The following is a 19,863-nucleotide window of genomic DNA, read 5'->3' as shown; positions in this document are numbered from 1 at the left end:
AGAGCAGCATAAATGATATACTAGGAGCTCTGGTAGTGTAGTGCCTAAGGCACTTGACTGCTAACCAGAAGGCTGACAGTTCAAACCCACCAGCCACTCCTTGGAAGGAAGATGGGGCGATCTACTGCCGTAGTGATACTGCCTCGGAAACCCAAGGAGGGGTCGCTATGAGTCAGGTCTGACTCAATGGCACATAACAACAACAACAGTGTGATTTAAAACCTACCTTTTGCATGAGTTGTTATATAAAATGTTTTTGGAGACTAAAGTGATGGTATGATAATCTTGTATTGTTTAATCACTGAATGATCAAAGTATATCCCCCTTTTTCGTCTGGACAAACAGTGCTGGCTGAGGAAAAGTTTTCCTCCTGAAATGTCTCCTTTTTAATTGTGTTTTTCTAGGCTTTCTTTCTAGACAGGTGACTTTTTCTAGCACTTGTGCCTAAGTGCTTATAGAATAAGGAACAGACATTGGAGAGGAGCTACTTCAAACCCAGGGACATAGCCTTGGTCCAGAAAAGTTCCAGCTAATCCCCATGATGGCCTCTGCATTTTCCTCATATCATCCTACCTATCTGCCCAAGCATCCTCTGCTTGAAAGGATTTCCTGGACATCTGGCCTGTAACAACAGTGGCCTGGTAACCTCTTCCAGAATCTGGATATGATACTTTTTTTTTGGTCACTTTAACACAACCACTCAAGGGTTTCCTCCCTGGTGTACTTGTTAGTTTTGCCTCAGGACCACCACAACAATGTTGTTTGATGCTTGATTAACAAAAACAGTAAATCCAGCTGGTACATGGGAGATCATTTTACTCATTGCCTAATATGGCATTTGACTGCTAACCAGAAGGCTGGCGGTTCAAACCCATCAGGCACTCCTCAGAAGAAAGGTTGGGCAATCTACTTTCGTAGTGATACTGCCTTGAAAACCCAAGGGGGGGTGGTTTGCTGTGAGTCGATCTGACTCCACGGCAGTGAGTTTGGTTTGGTTTTAACATTCTTAAAAGTATTGCCTTAACCTCCCAGAGAAGAGGCCTGTTTCTAATTCACACAGAGGACCAGCTGGGACCTCTGTTTGCCTTGGTCACATAAGGTTAGAGCTTAGGAAGAAGTGCTAGGAATAATGACATTGAATTTAGATGCTGTGATGGAGGATAGGATGGAAAGATACGAGTGGATGCAGCTAGCTACCAGAGAGGAGCATTGTAGGGAAAAAAACAAGATGACTATCTGGTTATTAATTATTGTTAATTTTCATTACATGATGTGCAATATAATCTTGTTCCCTATTGTTTTAATCAGAGTTCTCTAGAGACACAGAATTAGACACACACACACACACACACAGAGAGAGAGAGAGAGAGAGAGAAAGAAAGGACGAGAGATTGGTTAATTTACTTTAAGAGATTGGTTCATGCAGTTGTAGGAGCTAATAAGTCCCAAATTCATAGGTCAGGCAAGTTGGAGACTTCTGCAGGCTTGTGTCCCAAGATTTATAGGTGCAGTGTAGTAAATTACCTGGTATGGCTTTTCTAGCTATAAGTCTTTGTAAACTCCATGGTGGAATTTGCTGTGAGCAACTGAGGAACTCCTGATTGTAAAAGTTATCCACGTGGGGTATTTCTGTTGGGAGTGGCACAGAGCAATGTTCTGGGTAGTTCGCTTTCTCTCAGGTGCTTAGAATTCTGATGTTAAGATTGGTTAGTTTGGCCACTCTGCCAGGCTCAAAAGGAGGCCTCCTAGAGGCAGAAGTCTCTCTGACTGCTGGCTGAGAAGGACGTGCTGCTGAGAGAAATGCGCTCCTGAGAAACATGTGCTGCTAAGAAGGAGACACCAAGAGACACACATTGCTGAGAAAGAGGCACCGAGAGACATGCACTGCTGAGACAGACACCAAGAGACACGCGTTGCTGGGAGCATGGCTAAGAAAGACTATTAGCTGAGAGATGGCAGGCTGAGAGAGACTGAGCGTTTTTCCTGAACTTGAATTGTAGCCTGGTGCTTCCCTCATAAACTCTATAATCCATGAGTTCTGTGTGGCCACTGCAGCGAATTATCAAACCCAGCATAAAGGTGTGGTGAGTGCTGTGGGAGGAACGGTTGGTGTCAGGATTGGTGAAAGGGCTGGAGGGAGGCAGCATGTCTGGCCTCTCAGGAGTAGGCCTTAGGCTACTGATGGTGATTCTGTCTTCCTCTTGTGGGGTTAGAGGAGGTCAGAAGATGTGGCCTCCCTGCCTCTTTAGCAGTAGGTCAGTTGACAGAAAGAGTTCAGAGTCTAGAGAGAGAGAGTTCTGCCAGAATACCTATTTAAAGTCTGGGAACAGACCACACCCTAAAGGAAATTCCCTTTCAACTGATTGATTGATTGTATTATGAAAGGTGATTATATTACATTGCATTACAGAACAGCAGCTAGTCTACTGTTAGGCAAAAAAAAATGGGAATCATAGCTTAACCAAGTTTACATATAAAATTAACCATCATATCTATCTTCAGTACCTAAAACAGCAACAACAAAACACATGTAGCTATTGCACCCACACATGGGTGATGAGCACTATGTAAGGGTGTCAGTTGGGGTAACTTGGAAAAACGAGTGACATCTTTTATGCTGTATGTTAACTAACTTTATGTCAACAAAATGTCCCTTGTAAAAACGGAACTCAGGTTGCTAGATAGTTTCCCAGAGGTGTTACAGATGCTTGGGGTAGGTGGTCTTTAATACTCGATCCTGTGGCGTTTCATGGTCCTTCCCTGTGGAAGTAAATATTAGCCTTTTTGTTATGTTACTGTTCCTAGAATTCAGCAGTGTGCTGACTGTGTGTTCTTTACACTTTGGGCCCATGCAATGTCTGCTCAGTGAGTTAGATGACAATAAAGGGCACCTAGGATTTTCACTGCTTCAGCCTGGCATGGATTACTCCTTTTTTTTTTTTTTTTCCTTGAGCTGAATTCCATAGCCACACTAAAGAATGTGTTTGTGCTACTTCTCTCTCTCTCTTTTTTTTTATTAGGGTACCAGAACATCTTGTGAAGAGCATAACTTGGCAGACACTGCAAGCTGTAAATTTTTGCCATAAACACAATGTAAGTCTCAAGATCTCCCTTAAAAAATCAGAAGGCTACTCTTAAGCTTAGGTGGGGCTTTTATAAACAGTTTGTACCATAGTTTTGTGATATAACTTTTAATCCAAGTCTTCATAAGCCTGGTTGGGATAGATGGGGCTCAAATACCAACCTAGCTATTCCATTATATAAAACATGCATTTTTGTAATTTTAAGAAACTGTATTTAAACTGATTGCAAACCACTCATATTTAAGATACAATTCCATTCATTTAGAATTTGCATTGATTTGGTATCCCCAGAAGGCTGTGAAGATGGGCAGGAGACTCATGCCCATTTAGTTGCAGTAGGTGGAGCGGCGAGTGGGCCACAGAAGTGCTAGTTTTTGTTTTGGTGAGATATGAGTGCCAAGTCAGGACCAAAACAGCTCAGTGGAAACCTCTGCAACCACCCTCACCCCACCCCGGGCCACACTTGGGCTGGAGGGAGGCATAGCGGACTGTTGACCAGGTGGTGTGACTTCACAGGTCTGGGAAGCCTGCTGTTTCCTGCAGTGCTACACAGCCTACTACCTGCACATAGAAACCACATTCTAGTGTCAGAGCTTTTGGCTGCCAGGGCAATTTGACTATAATGTCATCCCATGATTGTGAGGGCTGATTTAGCTTGTAGTGCTGAAGTCCCCTCCCTTGCACTGTTCCAGGTGCTTTCTCCAGAAGCTGCCTTCCCAGAAGGAGAATCCATGACGGTAGCCAGCAGTTCTCCCCACTGACCCTCCCTTAGCAGGAGGCTGCAGTCCTTGTGAAAATGCGTGTGTATGAGGGAGGGATGACACCTTATATTGCTATTAATTATGAGTGAGGAGGAAGGCGAATACTTTCCTGACAGCAGGTTTTAGGGCAGGCAAGCAGAAGAGACAGCATAAAACCCTGGTTCAGAGACACTGAAGACAAATGTCATGCATACCACAGCTCCCCAGAGAGCCCTAGAAGCTCTCTTTGGCTTCTTGTGCTAGTGCTGATGGGGGAAGGCTGCAGAAACTTGTAAAGAATTCCCAGATCAGAGCTGGAGCACATTCTTGCTTACAAGCCCTCTGACCATATGTCATCATGATATTCATGGGTGTACTCGTTTTAGGGATATGTGAAACCAGTGGTAAAAGAGTAGAGATCTCAGAGCTATTTCTGAGAACAGAATAATTATAATAAAATCATTCCAAATTGCTTCCCAGAAGATTTTTCAGAATAATAAATATCCGTGGGAAAAGATAGATCTTTCAGCCTAAAGGCTCTTCGGAGTGAGAGCTAGGCCGGGCCCAAGAAGAACACTGCCTTCTCCCCCTCCAAAATTTAAAAGTCAAAAATAATCCCAGGGTTTCAGGCTGAAGGCCAAAGAGGGTTTCTTCAGGCTGTGGAAAGATCCAACATTCCCCTCAAGAGAGGAGAACACTTGGGAGAGATTGTTCAGAACCCTCAGTCATATTTTTTTTACCCACTCAGTGGTATTTTGTTTTTCTGTAATTGTTAATTAGGTTGTTGATTTGTTCTTTGCCAAGGAAATTGTCATTTAATAAAAAAATTATGTGAAGAGTCTTAAATTGTCTCTCTAAGAGTGCCCTGTTAAAAAATGTCGCCTATGGTTTGGAAACCACAGGTGATTCGGTTTGAATTATTGGGGGAGGGGCACTTGCTGCAGGGCCAGATGCAGCTCTGAAAACATTTGTGTGTGGGATGGAGCTGACATCTAGCGACTCTACCCAGAGATTGAGGGCAGCCTACTCTTGTTTATCTTGTCAGCACGAATATCAGGGCTGGAAGGGAGATCTTCTGGCTAGCTGTTTGTTCCCGCCCTTCTCTTCTCCAGCTTATCTCAGCAGGCCCAGGGCCTGTCCTGTTTACCCGGCTGACTGTGTACTGTTCTCAGTTAAACAACCAAATAGTGAATTCTGTCTGTGCACCAGCTTGTGCTCCTGTAACCATGATGCAAGCCTCCCCCAGAGCCTTAACGTTTTCTCTTTCACCTAGCATTTCCAGGTTAAATATAGTACTCCAGTGAAATTTGAATGGCAGATAAACAATGATAATTTATTATTATTATTATTATTATTATTATTCTTGTAAGTGTCCTGAGTACTGCATAGGACATACTTATACTTAAAAAAAAAAAAAAAAAAAATTGTTGTTTATCTGAAATTCAAATTTAACAGGGTATCTTGTATTTTATTTGCTAAATCTGGCTCTCTTACTTCACCTTTTATCCTCCTGGTCTTTTGGGGGCTGTCAGGAATTTGGGATGATTCAGGCCATGAGAAGTACAGTACTAGATTTACTTAAAGTTGCTATTTTGCTCTTCCACCATTGTCAGTTTGTTCTAGGTACTTTGGTGGCTTGTGTGTGGCTTATGTGTTGCTGTGATTCTGGATGCTATGCTACTGGTATTTCAAATGCCAGCAGGGTCACCTGTGCTGGACAGGTTTCAGCAGAACTTCCAGACTAAGACAGACTGGGAAGAAGGACCTGGCTATCTACTTCTAAAAAAAGTGGCCAGTCAACAAAACTCAAAATCATAAAAAAGACCAGACTTCCTGGTCTGATAAAGCCCCTGAGATCATTGCTCCTAGTTAGCTTTCAGGCCTGGAATTGAACTCACTCCTGTGGCTTCCAGATAAACAATAGACAGGCATATAGGGTGAACATTTGCACCAGGTAGATACACTCCTTAGAATGATCAATCATGGGAGAGCAGAACGGCAGTATTTTCACAGGGAGATAGCTCAGGAGGCAGGAATGCTTAAGAAAGAAGGACACAGGAAGAGGTAACTACAGGGAGGAAGTGGGAAGAGAGAGCTGTTACATTTTGGTGGCTACAGTTGATGTCATGAAACAAAATGTGTATGATCTGCTGTATGGAAAATGAATTTGCTCTATAAACTTTCACCCAAATCACAATAAAAATTAAAAAAAAAAAAAAAAGCCAGTGAAAACCTTATGGAGAGCACTGGAACATTGATATATTGCCAGAAGATGAGCCTTTCAGGTTGGAAGGCACTCAAAATTCCTCTGGGGAGAAACTGCCTCCTCAAAGTAGAGTTAACCTTAATGATGTGGATGGAGTAAAGTTTTTGGGACCTTCATTTTCTGATGTGACACAATTCAGAATGAGAATAGCCACAAACATCCATTAATAATCAGAACATGGAATGTATGAAGTAAATAAATCCAGGAAAATTGGAAGTTGTCAAAAATGAAATGGAATGCTTGAAAATAGATACCCTAGGCATTGATGAACTGTATTGGCCATGTTGAATTGGGTAATTATTTGGTCTATTATGCTTGGAATGACAAATTGAAGAGGAATGATGTCATATTCATTGTCAAAAAGAACATTTCAAGGTCTATCTCAAATATAACACTGTCAGTGATAGGATAATATCCATACTCCTACAAGGAAGACCAGTTACTACAACTATTATTCAGATTTACACGTCAATGGCTGATACCAAAGAGAAAGAAACTGAAGATTGTTTACCAACTTTTGCAGTCGAAAATCAATCAAACATGTAATCTATATGCATTGATAATTGGAATTAGAAATTTGGCAACAAACAAGGATCAGTAGTTGGAAAATATAGCCTTGGTGATATAAATGATGCTGGACATTGCATGATAGAATTGTGCTAGACCAACAACTTACTCATTGGAAATACCGTTTTCAACAACATAAACTGGAACTGGGAGCTCTGGTATCATAGTGCCTAAGGCCTTTGGCTGCTAACCAGAAGGCTGGTGGTTCAAACCCACCAGCCACTCCTTGGAAGGAAGATGGGGCAATCTACTTCTGTAGTGACACTGCCTCGGAAACCCAAGGAGGGTTGCTATGAGTCGGATCTGACTCAATGGCAAATAACAACAACAACAACAAACTGGAACTAAACACATGGACATGGCTGGATGGAATACACAGGAATCAAATTGACCACATCTGATGATGTAAGAGATGATGGAGAAGCTCAATATCATCAGTGAGAACAAGGTCAGGGGCTGACTGAAGAACAGACCATTAATTGCTCACATGCAAGTTTAAGTTGAAGCTGAAGATAACTAAAACAAGTCCAAAGTATGACCTTGAGTATGTCCCACCTGAATTTGGAGACTATCTCAAGAATAGATTTGACACACTGAACACTATTGACTGAAGACCAGATGAGTTGTGGGATGACATCAAAGACATTATACATAAAGAAGGCAAAAGGTCATTAGAAGACAGAAAAGGAAAAAAAAAAAGAGTAAAATGGATTTCAGAAGAGATTCTGAAATTTCCTTTTGAATGTAGAGTAGGGAATGGAAGAAATGATGAAATAAAAGAGTTAAAGAAGATTGCAAAGGGTGGCTGGAGAAGACAAAGTAAAGTATTACAGTGAAATTGCTAAGATCTGGAGATAGAAAACCAAAAGGGAAGAACATGCTTGGCATTTCTCAAGCTGAAATAACTAAAGGAAAAATTCAAGCCTTGAGTGCAATATTGACAGATTCTATGGTCAAAAAAATTGCACAATGCAGGAAGCATCAACAGAAGACAGAAGGAATACATAGAGTCACTGTACCAAAAAGAATTGGTCAATATTCAGCTATTTCAGGAGGTAGCATATGATCAAGAACCAATGGTATTGAAGGAAAAAGTCCAAACTCCACTGAAGGAACTGGCAAAAAGCAAGGTTCTGGGAATTGACAGAATCTCCATTGAGATGTTTCAACAAATGGATGCAACACTGGAAGTGCTCATTCATCTAAGCCAGGAAATTTGAAAGACAGCTACCTGGCCAACTCACTGGAAGAGGTTCATAGTTGTGCCTATTCCAAAGAAAGGTGGTTCAACAGAATGCAGAAATTATTAAACAATGTCATTAATATCGTGTGCAAGTAAAATTTTGCTAAAGATAATTAAAAAACAGTTACAGCACATACTACACAAAAGCATTGTTCCACATCCTACTTTGGCAAGTAGCGACAGTGATCTTAAAAGCTTGCAAGCAGCCATCTAGATGCAATGATGGGTCTCTCCTCATCCAGAACAAAGATGAATGAAGAAAACCAAAGATGCGTGGAAACAATTAGTCCAAAGGACTGGTGCAACATGTGATCCTCAGCCTATATGACTATGAGACCAGAAGAGCTGTGTGGTACCTGACTACCACTGTAACCCACTTGGACAGGGAATCTATGTAGGAGATCCTGGATAGAGTGGGAAAACACTGTGGAACAAAACTCAAAATCATTAAAAAAAAAAAAACAGTTTTGCTGGTTTGATAGAGCCTGGTGGAACCCCTGAGACTAAAGGCCCTAGCTGCTCTTCAGGTCTGGAATTGAACTCACTCTTGTGGTTTCCAGCCAAACAAAAGACAGGCATATGAACTGAATGGGAGCTCTGGTAGCATAGTGCCTAAGCATTTGACTGCTAACCAGAAGGCTGGCAGTTCAAACCCACCAGCTACTCCTCAGAAGGAAGGTGGGGCAATCTACTTCTGTAGTGATACTGCCTTGGAAACCCAAGGCAGGGTTGCTGTGAGTCAGGCCCAACTCAATGGCCCATAACAACAACAACATGAACTGAACATTTACATTAGGTAGATATAGTCCTTGGAGAGATCAGTCATGGGAGAATAGAAGGGCTGTATATGCACAGGGAGACAGCTCAGAGGGGAGGAGTGCATGGGAGAGAAAGAGGCAGGGAAAGGTAACTATGGGGAGGAAGTGGGAAGAGAGCTGTTGCATTGTGGTAAATTGTAGTCAATGTCATGAGACAAAGCATATATGAGCTGCTGTATGGAAAATGAATTTGCTTTGTAAACTTTCACCCGAATCACAATTTAAACAAACAAACCAGTTATAACAGTACATATAGAGAATTGACAGAAATTCAAGCCAGATTCACAAAAGGATGTGGAATGAGAGAGATCATTGCTGATGTCAGATGGATCTTGGCAGAGAATAACAAAGGTATTTACCAGTGTTTTATTGACTATGCAAAGACATTTGTCTGCATGGATCATTACAAATGATGGATAGCATTGGAAAGAATGGAAATTCCAGAACACTTAATTGTGCTCGTCAGGACCAAGAGGCAATCATTTGAACACAAGGAGATACTGTGTGTTTGAAAATCAGGAAAGATGTCCATCAGGCTTGTATCCTTTTACCAAATATATTCAATCTACCTTAAGCAAATAATCTGAGAAGCTGGACTATATGAAGAGGTACATGGCATCAGGGCTGGAGAATGACTCATTAACAACCTGATATGCCTTTAGTACAACTTTGCTTGCTGCAAGTGAAGAGGACTTGAAGCACTTACTGATGAAGATCAAAAACTGCAACCTTCAGTATGGATTATACCTGAATATAAAGAAAACAGAACTCTCCCAACTGGACAAATGAGCAACATCATGATAAATAGAGAAAAGATTAAAGTTGTCAAGGCTTTCATTTTACTTGGATCCAAAACAAACTTAAGGAGGCACTCAATTATACTCACTCACTCACTGCCATTGAGTTGATTCCTACTCATAGCGACCCCTCCTTGGGTTTCTGAGGCAGTATCACTACGGAAGTAGATTGCCCAACCTTCCTTCCGAGGAGTGGCTGGTGGGTTTGAATTGTCAGCCTTCTGATTAGCAGTCAAATGCCTTAGGCATCATGCCACCAGAGATCCCACTTAAGGAAGCAGCAGGCAAGACTCAAAGGACATATTGGGCAGATCTGCAACAAAAGACTTCTTAAAGTGTTAAAAAAAAAAAAAAAAAGTAACCTTCAGGATTAAGATGTGCCTGACCCAAACCGTGATATTTTCATTTACCTCATATGCATGTGAAATCTGGACAGTGAATAAGTATGATCGAAGAAGAATTGGTGCCTTTGAAGTATGGTGTTGGAGAAGAATATTGAATACACCATGGACTGTCGTAAGAACAAACAAATGTCTCAGAAGAAGTACAGTCAGAATGCTCCTTAGAAATGGTGTTGGTGAGATTTTATCTCACATACTTTGGACATGTTGTCTTCTCTGTGCAGTTCCTGGAGAAGGACTACATGCTTGGTAAAGAAGAGAGTCGGTGAAAAAAGAGGAACATCTTCAGTGAGATGGCTTGACACAGTGGCTGCAACAATGGGCTCAAACATAGTAACGATTGTGAGGATGGCACGGACAGTGTTTCGTTCTGCTGTGCATGGGGTCTCTATGAATTGGCGCCAACTTGATGGTACCTAACAACAACAACAACAACATTTTAATGTTATACAAAAGGCCAATGAAATATTCAAATAGTTTATCTAATAATTGTTGAATATTCATGCTTTGTTTATTTCATATTCTTTAGATGCTCGTTACTAATTTCTTTCTGCTCTGATTTTTCTTTTGGAACTAGTGCATACATAGAGATGTAAAGCCAGAAAATATCCTCATCACCAAACGCTCAGTGATTAAACTTTGTGACTTTGGCTTTGCTCGGCTTTTGAGTGAGTATTAAAGTCTTCTTTAGCTAAGTGCAAAAGATAGGAAGGCTCTTTATATGATCCAAGCTCCAAGCTCACTGCCATTGAGTCGGATCTAACTCATAGCGACCCCTCCTTGGGTTTCCGAGGCAGTATCACTACAAAAGTAGATCCCCCAATCTTCCTTCTGAGGAGTGGCTGGTGGGTTTGAACCACCAGCCTTCTGGTTAGCAGTCAAAGCCTTAGGCACTACGCTACCAGAGCTCCTCTTTATGTGATAAAGGAGCTAATTGATATAGAAAGCCACTTCTTGTATATTTTTGGCATAATATTGTTATAAACTATAATTTTTTAATTACTGAAAATGTGCAGATACTTACTTGCAAGGGTGCAAAAATGTATGTTATATATATTTTACACTATGATAATATAAACTTGATATTAAAACATATGTTACTATCCTCATTTGTACCATTTTTTGGTGGAACAGTACTTTTCAGAATATTTAGGAGTGGTTCTTAACCCTGGCAGATTAGAATCATCTGGGTAACTTTTAAAACTATATTGATATGCTTCTGGTCTTCCCTAGGGATTCTGGTTTAATTGGATTGGGGTTGGGCCCAAGCATCAGTATTTTTAGAAATATTATACTCTGGAGTCCCCAAATGGTGCAAACTGCTAACGTGCTTGACTGCCAACTGAAAGGTTGGAAACTTGACTCCATCCAGAGGTGCCTCGGAAGCAAAGCCCGTGATCTACTTCTGATAAAGCAGCCATTGAAAACCTTATGGAGAACTCCTGACATTGTGGTCCTGAGACACCCTTCAAGCTGGAACTGAATTCATTCCTGTGGCTCAGCTTTCAGCCAAATGATAAACACAAACTACACCCACTGCTATCAAGTTGATGCTGACTCATGGTGACCCTATAGGACAGAGTAGAATTGCCCCATAGTGTTTCCAAGGCTGTAAATCTTTATGGAAACATACTACCTTGCCTTTCTTCTGTGGAGTGGCTGGTGGGTTTGAACCACTGACCTTTTGGCTAGCAGTTGAATGCTTTTGACAACTATACCACCAGAGCTCTTTAGCCAAAAGATCAGCTTATAAAGTAAACAGTAACACTAGGAAGGTATGCAGTCACTAGATCAAAAGGGCATCATTTGCCCAGGGATAAATCTAAGAAGTCAAGAAGGGTTAGGAAAAAAGGATGAAGGGAAATGGTAAACACAGGGAGGCAGTGGACAGAGCAATGTTACATTGTGGGGATTGCAATGAATGTCACAAAATAAAATGTATACGTATTGTTCAATGGAAAACCAATTTGCTCTGTAAACCTTTACCCAAATCACACACAATAAAGAAAAAAAAAAAAAACCTATGGAGTACATGTCTGCTGTGACACACATGAGGTTTCCAGGTGTTGGGGTTGACTCAACAGTTGCTAAGAAGGAAAAAAAAAAAAATCCAAGTGATTTTAATGTGCAACTCATGCTGAGAACCACTGATTCAGAAAAACCACAAGACTGGGCACAAGGTTGAATTTTTTTAGGTCTTCCCCTTCCAGGTTTTATTCTCGGCTTCCCCTGCTCTTTTTGTTTTCCATGTTCCATCACTGGCCAGCTGGACCAAATGACTACTACACGGATTATGTTGCTACCAGGTGGTACCGCTCCCCTGAGCTGTTAGTGGGGGATACACACTATGGACCCCCAGTAGATGTTTGGGCAATTGGCTGTGTCTTCGCTGAGCTGCTGTCGGGTGTGCCTCTGTGGCCAGGAAAATCAGATGTGGATCAGCTCTATCTGATTAGGAAAACCTTGGGTAAGTGGTATTTTGTCCCACTTTTTGGGACATTGGATATTTTTACCCATGTCAGTGCAGAGCAGAGCACAAATTCCTAGTTTCCTCTGTTGCCCTTTGCAATTAGGAAAGACTTCATGAGTGTAGATAAAAACAAGAAACTCTCAAAGCCTTATTTGTTGTTGTTGTTATGTGCTGTCGAGTCCGACCCGACTCATAGTGACCCTCCTTGGGTTTCTGAGGCAGTATCACTATGCAAGTAGATTGCCCCATCTTCCTTCCGAGGAGTGGCTGGTGGGTTTGAACCTCCAGCCTTCTGGTTAGCAGTCAAGTGCCTTAGGCACTATGCTGCCAGAGCTCCCAAAGCCTTATTTAAGTGACTCCATTAAGGATGTCCACATTTGTTTTAATAGAAATTATAACAATTATTTTGGGCTTAGTAAGTGCCCCAAAAGACACACGATTCTGACTTCAGCAAAGTTGGAATCAAATTAAACTCTGAATAAAGTCTTTGATTTTTACAAGGACTTAGCAGTTTAAAGAATGTGTTCATATTTTTTTTGCATTTATTATGATACAGTAATTCATTCCTTGGATGTCCTTAACTTCAGTCTGCAAGGTTATTTTGGATTATACAGACCCTAAGGAGGAAGATTCCTAACTCTCCAAGTGCTGGATGAAAGGCTGTTTTCTTCTAACATTGTTCTCCTTGTCTTGCTTTCCCACCCCAATGCTCTTTTCCTTCACACCCAACCTGAAAGGAAGGAAGGAGAGAGAGAGGAGGGGAGGGGAGAGACAATGAAAGATCCATAAGCAGGGATGCCCCTCTTCAAAAGTCAAAGAGTTTACATGCTGCTCCCCTGAGTATCCCAATTTAAACTAAACTTTTCTTCCTCTAAACTCTTGTAGAACCTGCATCATCATGTCTTGTACACTGGCTTCCCAAAGATACTGTAGGCTGCCTAAGAGTGACCATGTCCTCTATTTCTATTTATGCTGCGTTGACATTTGCACACAGTTGTGGAAACCCAAGAAGGGCTTGCTATGAGTTGGAATCGACTCAATGGCAGTGAGCTTGGAGCTTGGTTGGTGTTGTTAGCTGCCATTGGGCCACTCTCAGCTCACGGTGACCTCATGTACAATGGAAGGAAGCGCCACGTGATCCTGCACCATCCCCATGATCATTTGTCCATTGGACTGTTACGATCCATTGGATCCTCGTTAGCTGATATTCAGAAGTAGCTCTCCAGGCAATTCTTCCTAGTCCATCTTAGTTTGGAGGCTCTGCTGAAACCTGTTCAGGATCATGGCAACATGCAAGTTGCACTGACAGGCTGATGGTGGCTGCATGTGATTATTGGCCAGGAATTGAGAATTCTTCTTCTGAGCACAGTAGGCAGTAAATATTTGGTGATAGCTTGATTTTATACACTGACGTGCAAGGGACCTCGTAGCCCTTCCAGGGACAGTCAGCCTCCCTTTGTGTTTCCTCTGGTGATTTAGGGCATGCCCCTCTCCCCTCCCTCCAGCTCGTTGATCAAAAAAGGTTGTTTAGGTACAGGGAATTATGTTCATGAAGAAACTCACTGAGAACTGGGGCAAGGCATTAGAGAGTATATTTTGATTGCTTCTCCAAAATGGGGTAGGGCAACAGTTTCTGGATCTGGGTTAGAAGTAAAATTCCAAAACAAATGGACAAAATTAGGCAAATTGATACCCTGGAGTAGGAACTCCAGCTCAGTCCGATGGCAGAGGTCAAAGACCTCTGGTTGGCAGGTTTTTGTTTTCTACTCTCCTCTGGTAAGTGGGCCTTGGTGTGCCCATGGGGAGCATTTCTGAGCAAATTTAGCTTTTGGGCTGAAATGTGGGCAGGATGAACTTCACATAATCCTCCAGGATATAGAATTTTTCCTTTCGTTGTGTTGCTTCACATCATAAGTGGTTCTATTTAGTGGTAGATGAAATGGAATTCCCAGGTGTTCTCTAATAGGTACAAACAAGATAGTTCCAGTTTGGAAACATATTCTTTCTAGCTAGAAAACCTTTTGTGATTTATTCCTTTCCTTCCTCAGATGTTTATCGAGTGCTTGGTGTGTGTCAGGCACTGTTCTAAGTGTTGGGCTAATGCATTCTTAACTCATCAGGCTTCAGTTAACATGATTTTGATTTGTAATCATTTCACTTTTGCTAAGACAGAAAGATGTTATTTTATTTGTGTGCGTGTTTTTGAACTGTTGGGTTTGGATTCCTCAAATATATTATAAACCTTAGTGGCAAGACCAGTGCAGCCTTTGGTTTCTGTTGCATACCTCCACTGTGCCTAACACAGTGCTTTGTTCATGGTAGGGCCCAGTAAAGGCTGCTGATGGCTGCCTGAATGCTGTTCCCTCTGATTGTATAACAAAATCATAGCATTCATAGGTGCATGCGCAGACAGAGACTGCATGTATGGAAGGAAACCAGAGATCTGTGTTTGCTACCATTCTCATTTTACCCCCTTCTTTCTTCTGTCCAAAGGGGATCTTATTCCTAGACACCAGCAAGTATTTAGCACGAATCAGTACTTCAATGGTGTGAAAATTCCAGACCCTGAAGATATGGTGAGTGACCCATTTTGGAGAGAGCTCTGCATGTCAGGGCTAAGATTACCAGGGTGTTTAAGTGGTGAATGGTCGGTTTATGTGGTGAGTTGCAGAGCTGGCCTGCCAGACTGGTCAGGGCTTGGTGGTTGCTCACCTGCCTGAGCCCAATGACCCATGATGCCTATATGGTCAGTCTAAGGGGGAAAAAGATGATTGTTTGAGTTAGTTAGCAAGACTCTGACCTAAAGGGCTAGTTTAGAGATTGCTGGTAAGGCTTCAGCTAGCATAGGGGACAGCAAGACCAAAAAAAACCCAAACTCACACTGCCATTGAGTCAGTTCCAATTCATAGCAACCCTCTTCGGGTTTCCAAGGTGGTAAATCTTTACAGAAGTAGATTGCCCAGTCTTCCTTCCATGGAGTGGCTGGTGGATTTGAACCACCAGCCTTCTGGTTAGCAGTCAAATGCCTTAGGCACTACGCCACCAGAGCTCCTTGTATAGCAAGACAGAGTTGCCTATTTGAGCTACACCTGCCCTTCATTGTTATCAGCAGTTGAACAGAGGTAGTTCAGAGTCAGTCAACTTTTACGCAGTGACCCAGGAAAGAAAAGTTTATTTTCCTCTTGTTGTTGTTGTCAGGTGCCATTGAGTCAGCTCCGACTCACAGTGACCCTGTGTACAACAGAACAAAACACTGCCAGTAGTGTGCCATGCTCGCAATTCTTGCTACACTTGGCCCATCATTGCAGCCACTGTGTCAATCATGTTGAGGGTCTTTCTCTTTTTTACTGACCATCCGCTTTACCAAGTATGGTATCCTTCTCCAGGGAATGGTCCCTTCTGACGACATGACCAAAGTAGGTGAGACGAAGTCCAGCCATTCTTGCTTCTAAGGAGCATTCTGGCTATACTTCTTCCAGGACAGATTTATTAATTCTGGCAGTCCATGGTATTTTCAGTACTCTTCACCAACACCACAACCCAAAAGCCTCAACTCGTCTTTATTCTTCCCCACCATTGTCCAAATCCTCTACTTTGACATGCTCTCACCATGAGGATCCCATAGAGAAAGCCCTTATAAACTGCTTGGCCAGCCTCATTCCGGTGCCTTTTATGGCCAATGTGGAGAAAACATTCATTTTTTAAAAAACTGAAAAACTAAAAATCTGCTTGCCTTAACCCACTTCTAAGAATTTATCTCAATGAAACCATTAGACATGGGTATTATTTAATAGATACAATTTTCTTTAGTGTTCCATCAGTAGGGGTTCAAGTAAATAAGTTATGGTGCATCCTTACAATAGAAATACCACAGAGCCACTATAAACAATTAGATTTATATGTATTGACCTGAAAAATAAGTCCACAACATATTGTTAAATGAAAAAAAGGTTGCAAAACATATAATTTTAATTGACACATGCATACATATACTTACATATATAAATTTATAATAAATAGTATCACAACCTCTGAGAAATCATACAATGCTTCTTACATTTGTGAAATAAATGACTGCAAGGATATATATCAAAATATTAACAGTGGATGTCTCTTTGTGGTGGCATTTGGAGGTGATAAGGCATTTGACTGCTAACCAGAAGGTTGGCAGTTCAAACCCACCAGCTACTCCACAGAAGGAAGACTGGGCAATCTACTTCCATAAAGATTTACCACCTCAAAACTCAATGAGGGTTGCTATGAGTTGGAATTGACTGATGGCAGTGACGTTTTTTGGGTTTATTCTTTCTTTATGGTTTTCTGTATTTTCTGAATCTCTTCTAATGGACATATATTATAAGAGAAGCCATTTCATTGCAAAATTAAAGCTTGTGAAATTCTGAGGAAGGTACTTTCAAATTGAAACCAGCCCTCCGGTTGCTTACAGTTTCCAGATGGCAGTTCTGAATATCCCTACCCCTGTGCTCGCTCCAGTCCCTTTCTCTCTTGGCTCGCTCCGCAGTGAAGGCTTCTACTTTCCTACTGCCTCCCCTCTTCCTGCAGCACCAGCAAGAGAAAAAGCGGGTCGTGCTGGGACGGAGAGGCAGGGTTGACATCTGGCATATGGGAGGTGACCCATCGATCTCCTTTGCGACCTGGACGTTCCCAGTTCCGCACTAAATGTCTCTGAGCAGTTTCCTGTTCCTTCGTCTACTAGTGAAACATCAGCAAAAACCCAGGTTTCGTAAATATAGAAAGCTTCCCATGGTTTCCCAGAGGTTGTCCCGCGGGAGATTTCCTGTTGACAGAAACACAGGAAGAAGCAGTGTGTAGGCTGTGCCGGTTGAACATCTGTGCCCAAGTCCCTCTGCTGGTTTGTAACCCTGATGGGGGGACGCCTGCTTGCTTCTCGGGCTGGGAAACTGGCTACGCAGGCAGGATGAGCCCCGCATATCCAGCCAAGCGGCTGGCTTCATCCCAGGCGTTGTTGCTGAGACAGCAGAGCCCAGTGTCAGCAATGTCATGTTGATTCCAAGCAGGGCTCCGAATCCATACACAGAAATAGCAAGAGAAAGATTTAAGCTGATGGTGGGGAGGGGTGGTTTACTCTCAAGGGCTAATACAAATCTACGAATGTTTTTCCCCTGTAGAATTAAAAAAAAAACCACTGCCGTCGAGTGGATTCTGACTCATAGTTACTCTATTGGACAGAATAAGACATTCCCCATAAGGTTTCCAAGGCTGTTAGTCTTGAAGGAAGCAGACTGCCACATCTTTCTCACGAAGAGTGGCTGATAGAGTCAAACCCCTGACTAGGCAAGCACTTAACCACTCCGCCACCAGGCTCCTCTCTGTTCAATTTAGGGAGCTCTAAAATGGAGACTGTTATCTCTTACTCTTCTCCATGATTAGTGTGTGCACAATCATGTGTTGGTTGTAGAGGGCTGATTTCCATGTTCCAAACAACCCCATGCTCTTAAGATTGACTACAGCACAGGACTGTGTTTCATTAGATGAGCTCGGCCAGTTCTCCAGCCTCCACCCCACACACTGCCATTTTTATAAGCATAATGTACTCACTTGTCTGGCTATTATTTTTTCAGCTTCCCTCTTCGAGTGCCTCTTTGTCAGTAGTATATCTCTTTAACTGGCCTGTTTGTCTCTCCGTGGCATTCAGCATTCCTCCCACTTTATCGTATTTGTTGTTCCTGATTGTCTCCAGCATGTGATGGGAGCAAAATAGCCTTATATGTGCAAAGGGAGATTGATGAATGTCTGCTTAGGAGACTCTTTAAACAGCAGGCTAATCAGGGAAACAGCAGGCTCTTGTGGGAGCAGTCAACAGTGTTCACTCCTGAAAACCAAGAAGCCTCTGGAGATTACCTGGGTGGAGAAAAAACCTAATTTGAAGCTCCCTTTATATAATGCCCATCAACGCAATAATTATGGTTTCCAGTATGTAAATGGCAAAAGTTGTGCTGAGGAAGGTCAAAATATAGAAATTGAGACATTAGAAAAATGAAATCACAGTTGCTCAACAAGTGTGTGTTTCTTTCATCAGTGTTCTCTCTAACTTGCTGCCTGCAGTGGTTCTTCAGGAAGAGAAGGGAAGGGTTAGGAAGTAAATTTGGAAAAGCAATTTGGAGGTGGAGGGAGGAACTTGGGGAGGGAGGAGGTGGAGGAAGGTGATTTCATGTAGGAGGTGGGATGGGCAAAGAAAGGGTGGGGGAGACAAGGCAGGGGCCAGGAGAGTCCTCTCTTACTCAAAAGAAATTCAATTCGAAGTACTTGTGTACTTGAATACATGATGTAAATAAAAAGCACCCTTTCTTTTCCTCTTTTTATTTTTTCACAGGAGCCACTTGAATTAAAGTTTCCAAACATCACTTATCCTGCCCTGGGGCTCTTGAAGGTATGAGTAAGGCTTCTAGCAGAGCAGGGAACTTCATCACTGGGGAATCTGAATTACTTACGCCAATCTACGAATTGAAATGAAAACTGTTCCTTTTAGAACTCTTCTCTTTGAAGAAGTATAGAGTGTATTTTCAATTTTTAAAATGGATCATGTTCTATTACAGTGAAAACATCTTAGCTGTTTCTCACTGTAAATAATCCTGACTTAGGCAAAAAAAAAAAAAGAAGGTGGGGACCAGGTTTGCTGGTCCAATAGAGCCTGGTGTAACTACTGAGACTATGGCCCCTAGCTGCCCTTCAGGTCTGGAATTGAACCCACAACTGTGGTTTCCAGCCAAACAAAGTACAGGCATGTGAGTTAAACATTTACCTCAAGTAGACACACGCCCTGGAGAGAGCAATCATGGGAGAAGGAAGGGCTGCTTATGCACAGGGACATAGCTCAGGGTGCAGAAGAGTATGAAGGGATGGACACTGGGAGGAGGTAACTATGGGGAGGAAGTGGGAGGGGAGCTGCTGCATTGTAAATTTTGGTCAATGACATGAGACAAAGTATATGTGAACTGCTGTATGAAAAGTGAATTTACTCTGTAAATCTTCACCCAAATCCTAATAAAAAAAAATAATAATAATCCTGACTTTATATTTGAAATCTAAATTTACACAAAATAGAAATTTCAAGGGGTGGTGTTTGTATGACAAAGGGATATTTTTTCTTCAAAAAATGCTTAGCCATAGGGTCCCTTTCAATAACCAGTTCCCTGATATACTTGATGTACATTTTGATTTTAAAACTCGTTTTATGTATACATTTTTAGAAATACAGCTCTTATATAAAATGAGGTACCAATTATAGTTAAAATAGTTACAAGTTATAGTTACCAGTGCCTCACCCATTTCAAGAAGTATTTAATACCTTTACTGATACATTTATAATAAAACAAAAAAGACAGTTCCTAGGAGTGTGAAATTCTGAGATTTCATCAGTATGAGCCCTACTAAAAGGCAAAAAAAACATTCAACTTGAAGTTACAGACAATTAAAACAAGTCCACGAGAGCCAAA

At 41.8% G+C, this 19,863-nt stretch overlaps 1 protein-coding gene across 1 annotated transcript in view; it reads left to right on the top strand.

The window, feature by feature from the left end:
- The window catches only part of CDKL1 (cyclin dependent kinase like 1), an 82,329-nt gene that overhangs the window by 57,685 nt on the left and 4,781 nt on the right, over positions 1-19,863 (top strand). Inside the window, exons 3-7 of the mRNA XM_007943688.2 lie at positions 3,021-3,093; positions 10,493-10,583; positions 12,182-12,382; positions 14,879-14,961; positions 18,741-18,797. Of these exons, the coding sequence (XP_007941879.1) occupies positions 3,021-3,093; positions 10,493-10,583; positions 12,182-12,382; positions 14,879-14,961; positions 18,741-18,797 (505 nt within the window). The remainder of the gene's footprint in view (positions 1-3,020; positions 3,094-10,492; positions 10,584-12,181; positions 12,383-14,878; positions 14,962-18,740; positions 18,798-19,863) is intronic.

This window comes from Orycteropus afer, unplaced genomic scaffold (genome assembly GCF_000298275.1).
Source record: "Orycteropus afer afer isolate SDZICR_OR568_19922 unplaced genomic scaffold, OryAfe1.0 scaffold00111, whole genome shotgun sequence".
NCBI lineage: Eukaryota > Metazoa > Chordata > Mammalia > Tubulidentata > Orycteropodidae > Orycteropus > Orycteropus afer.
This window is presented reverse-complemented; position numbering and strand designations above follow the sequence as displayed.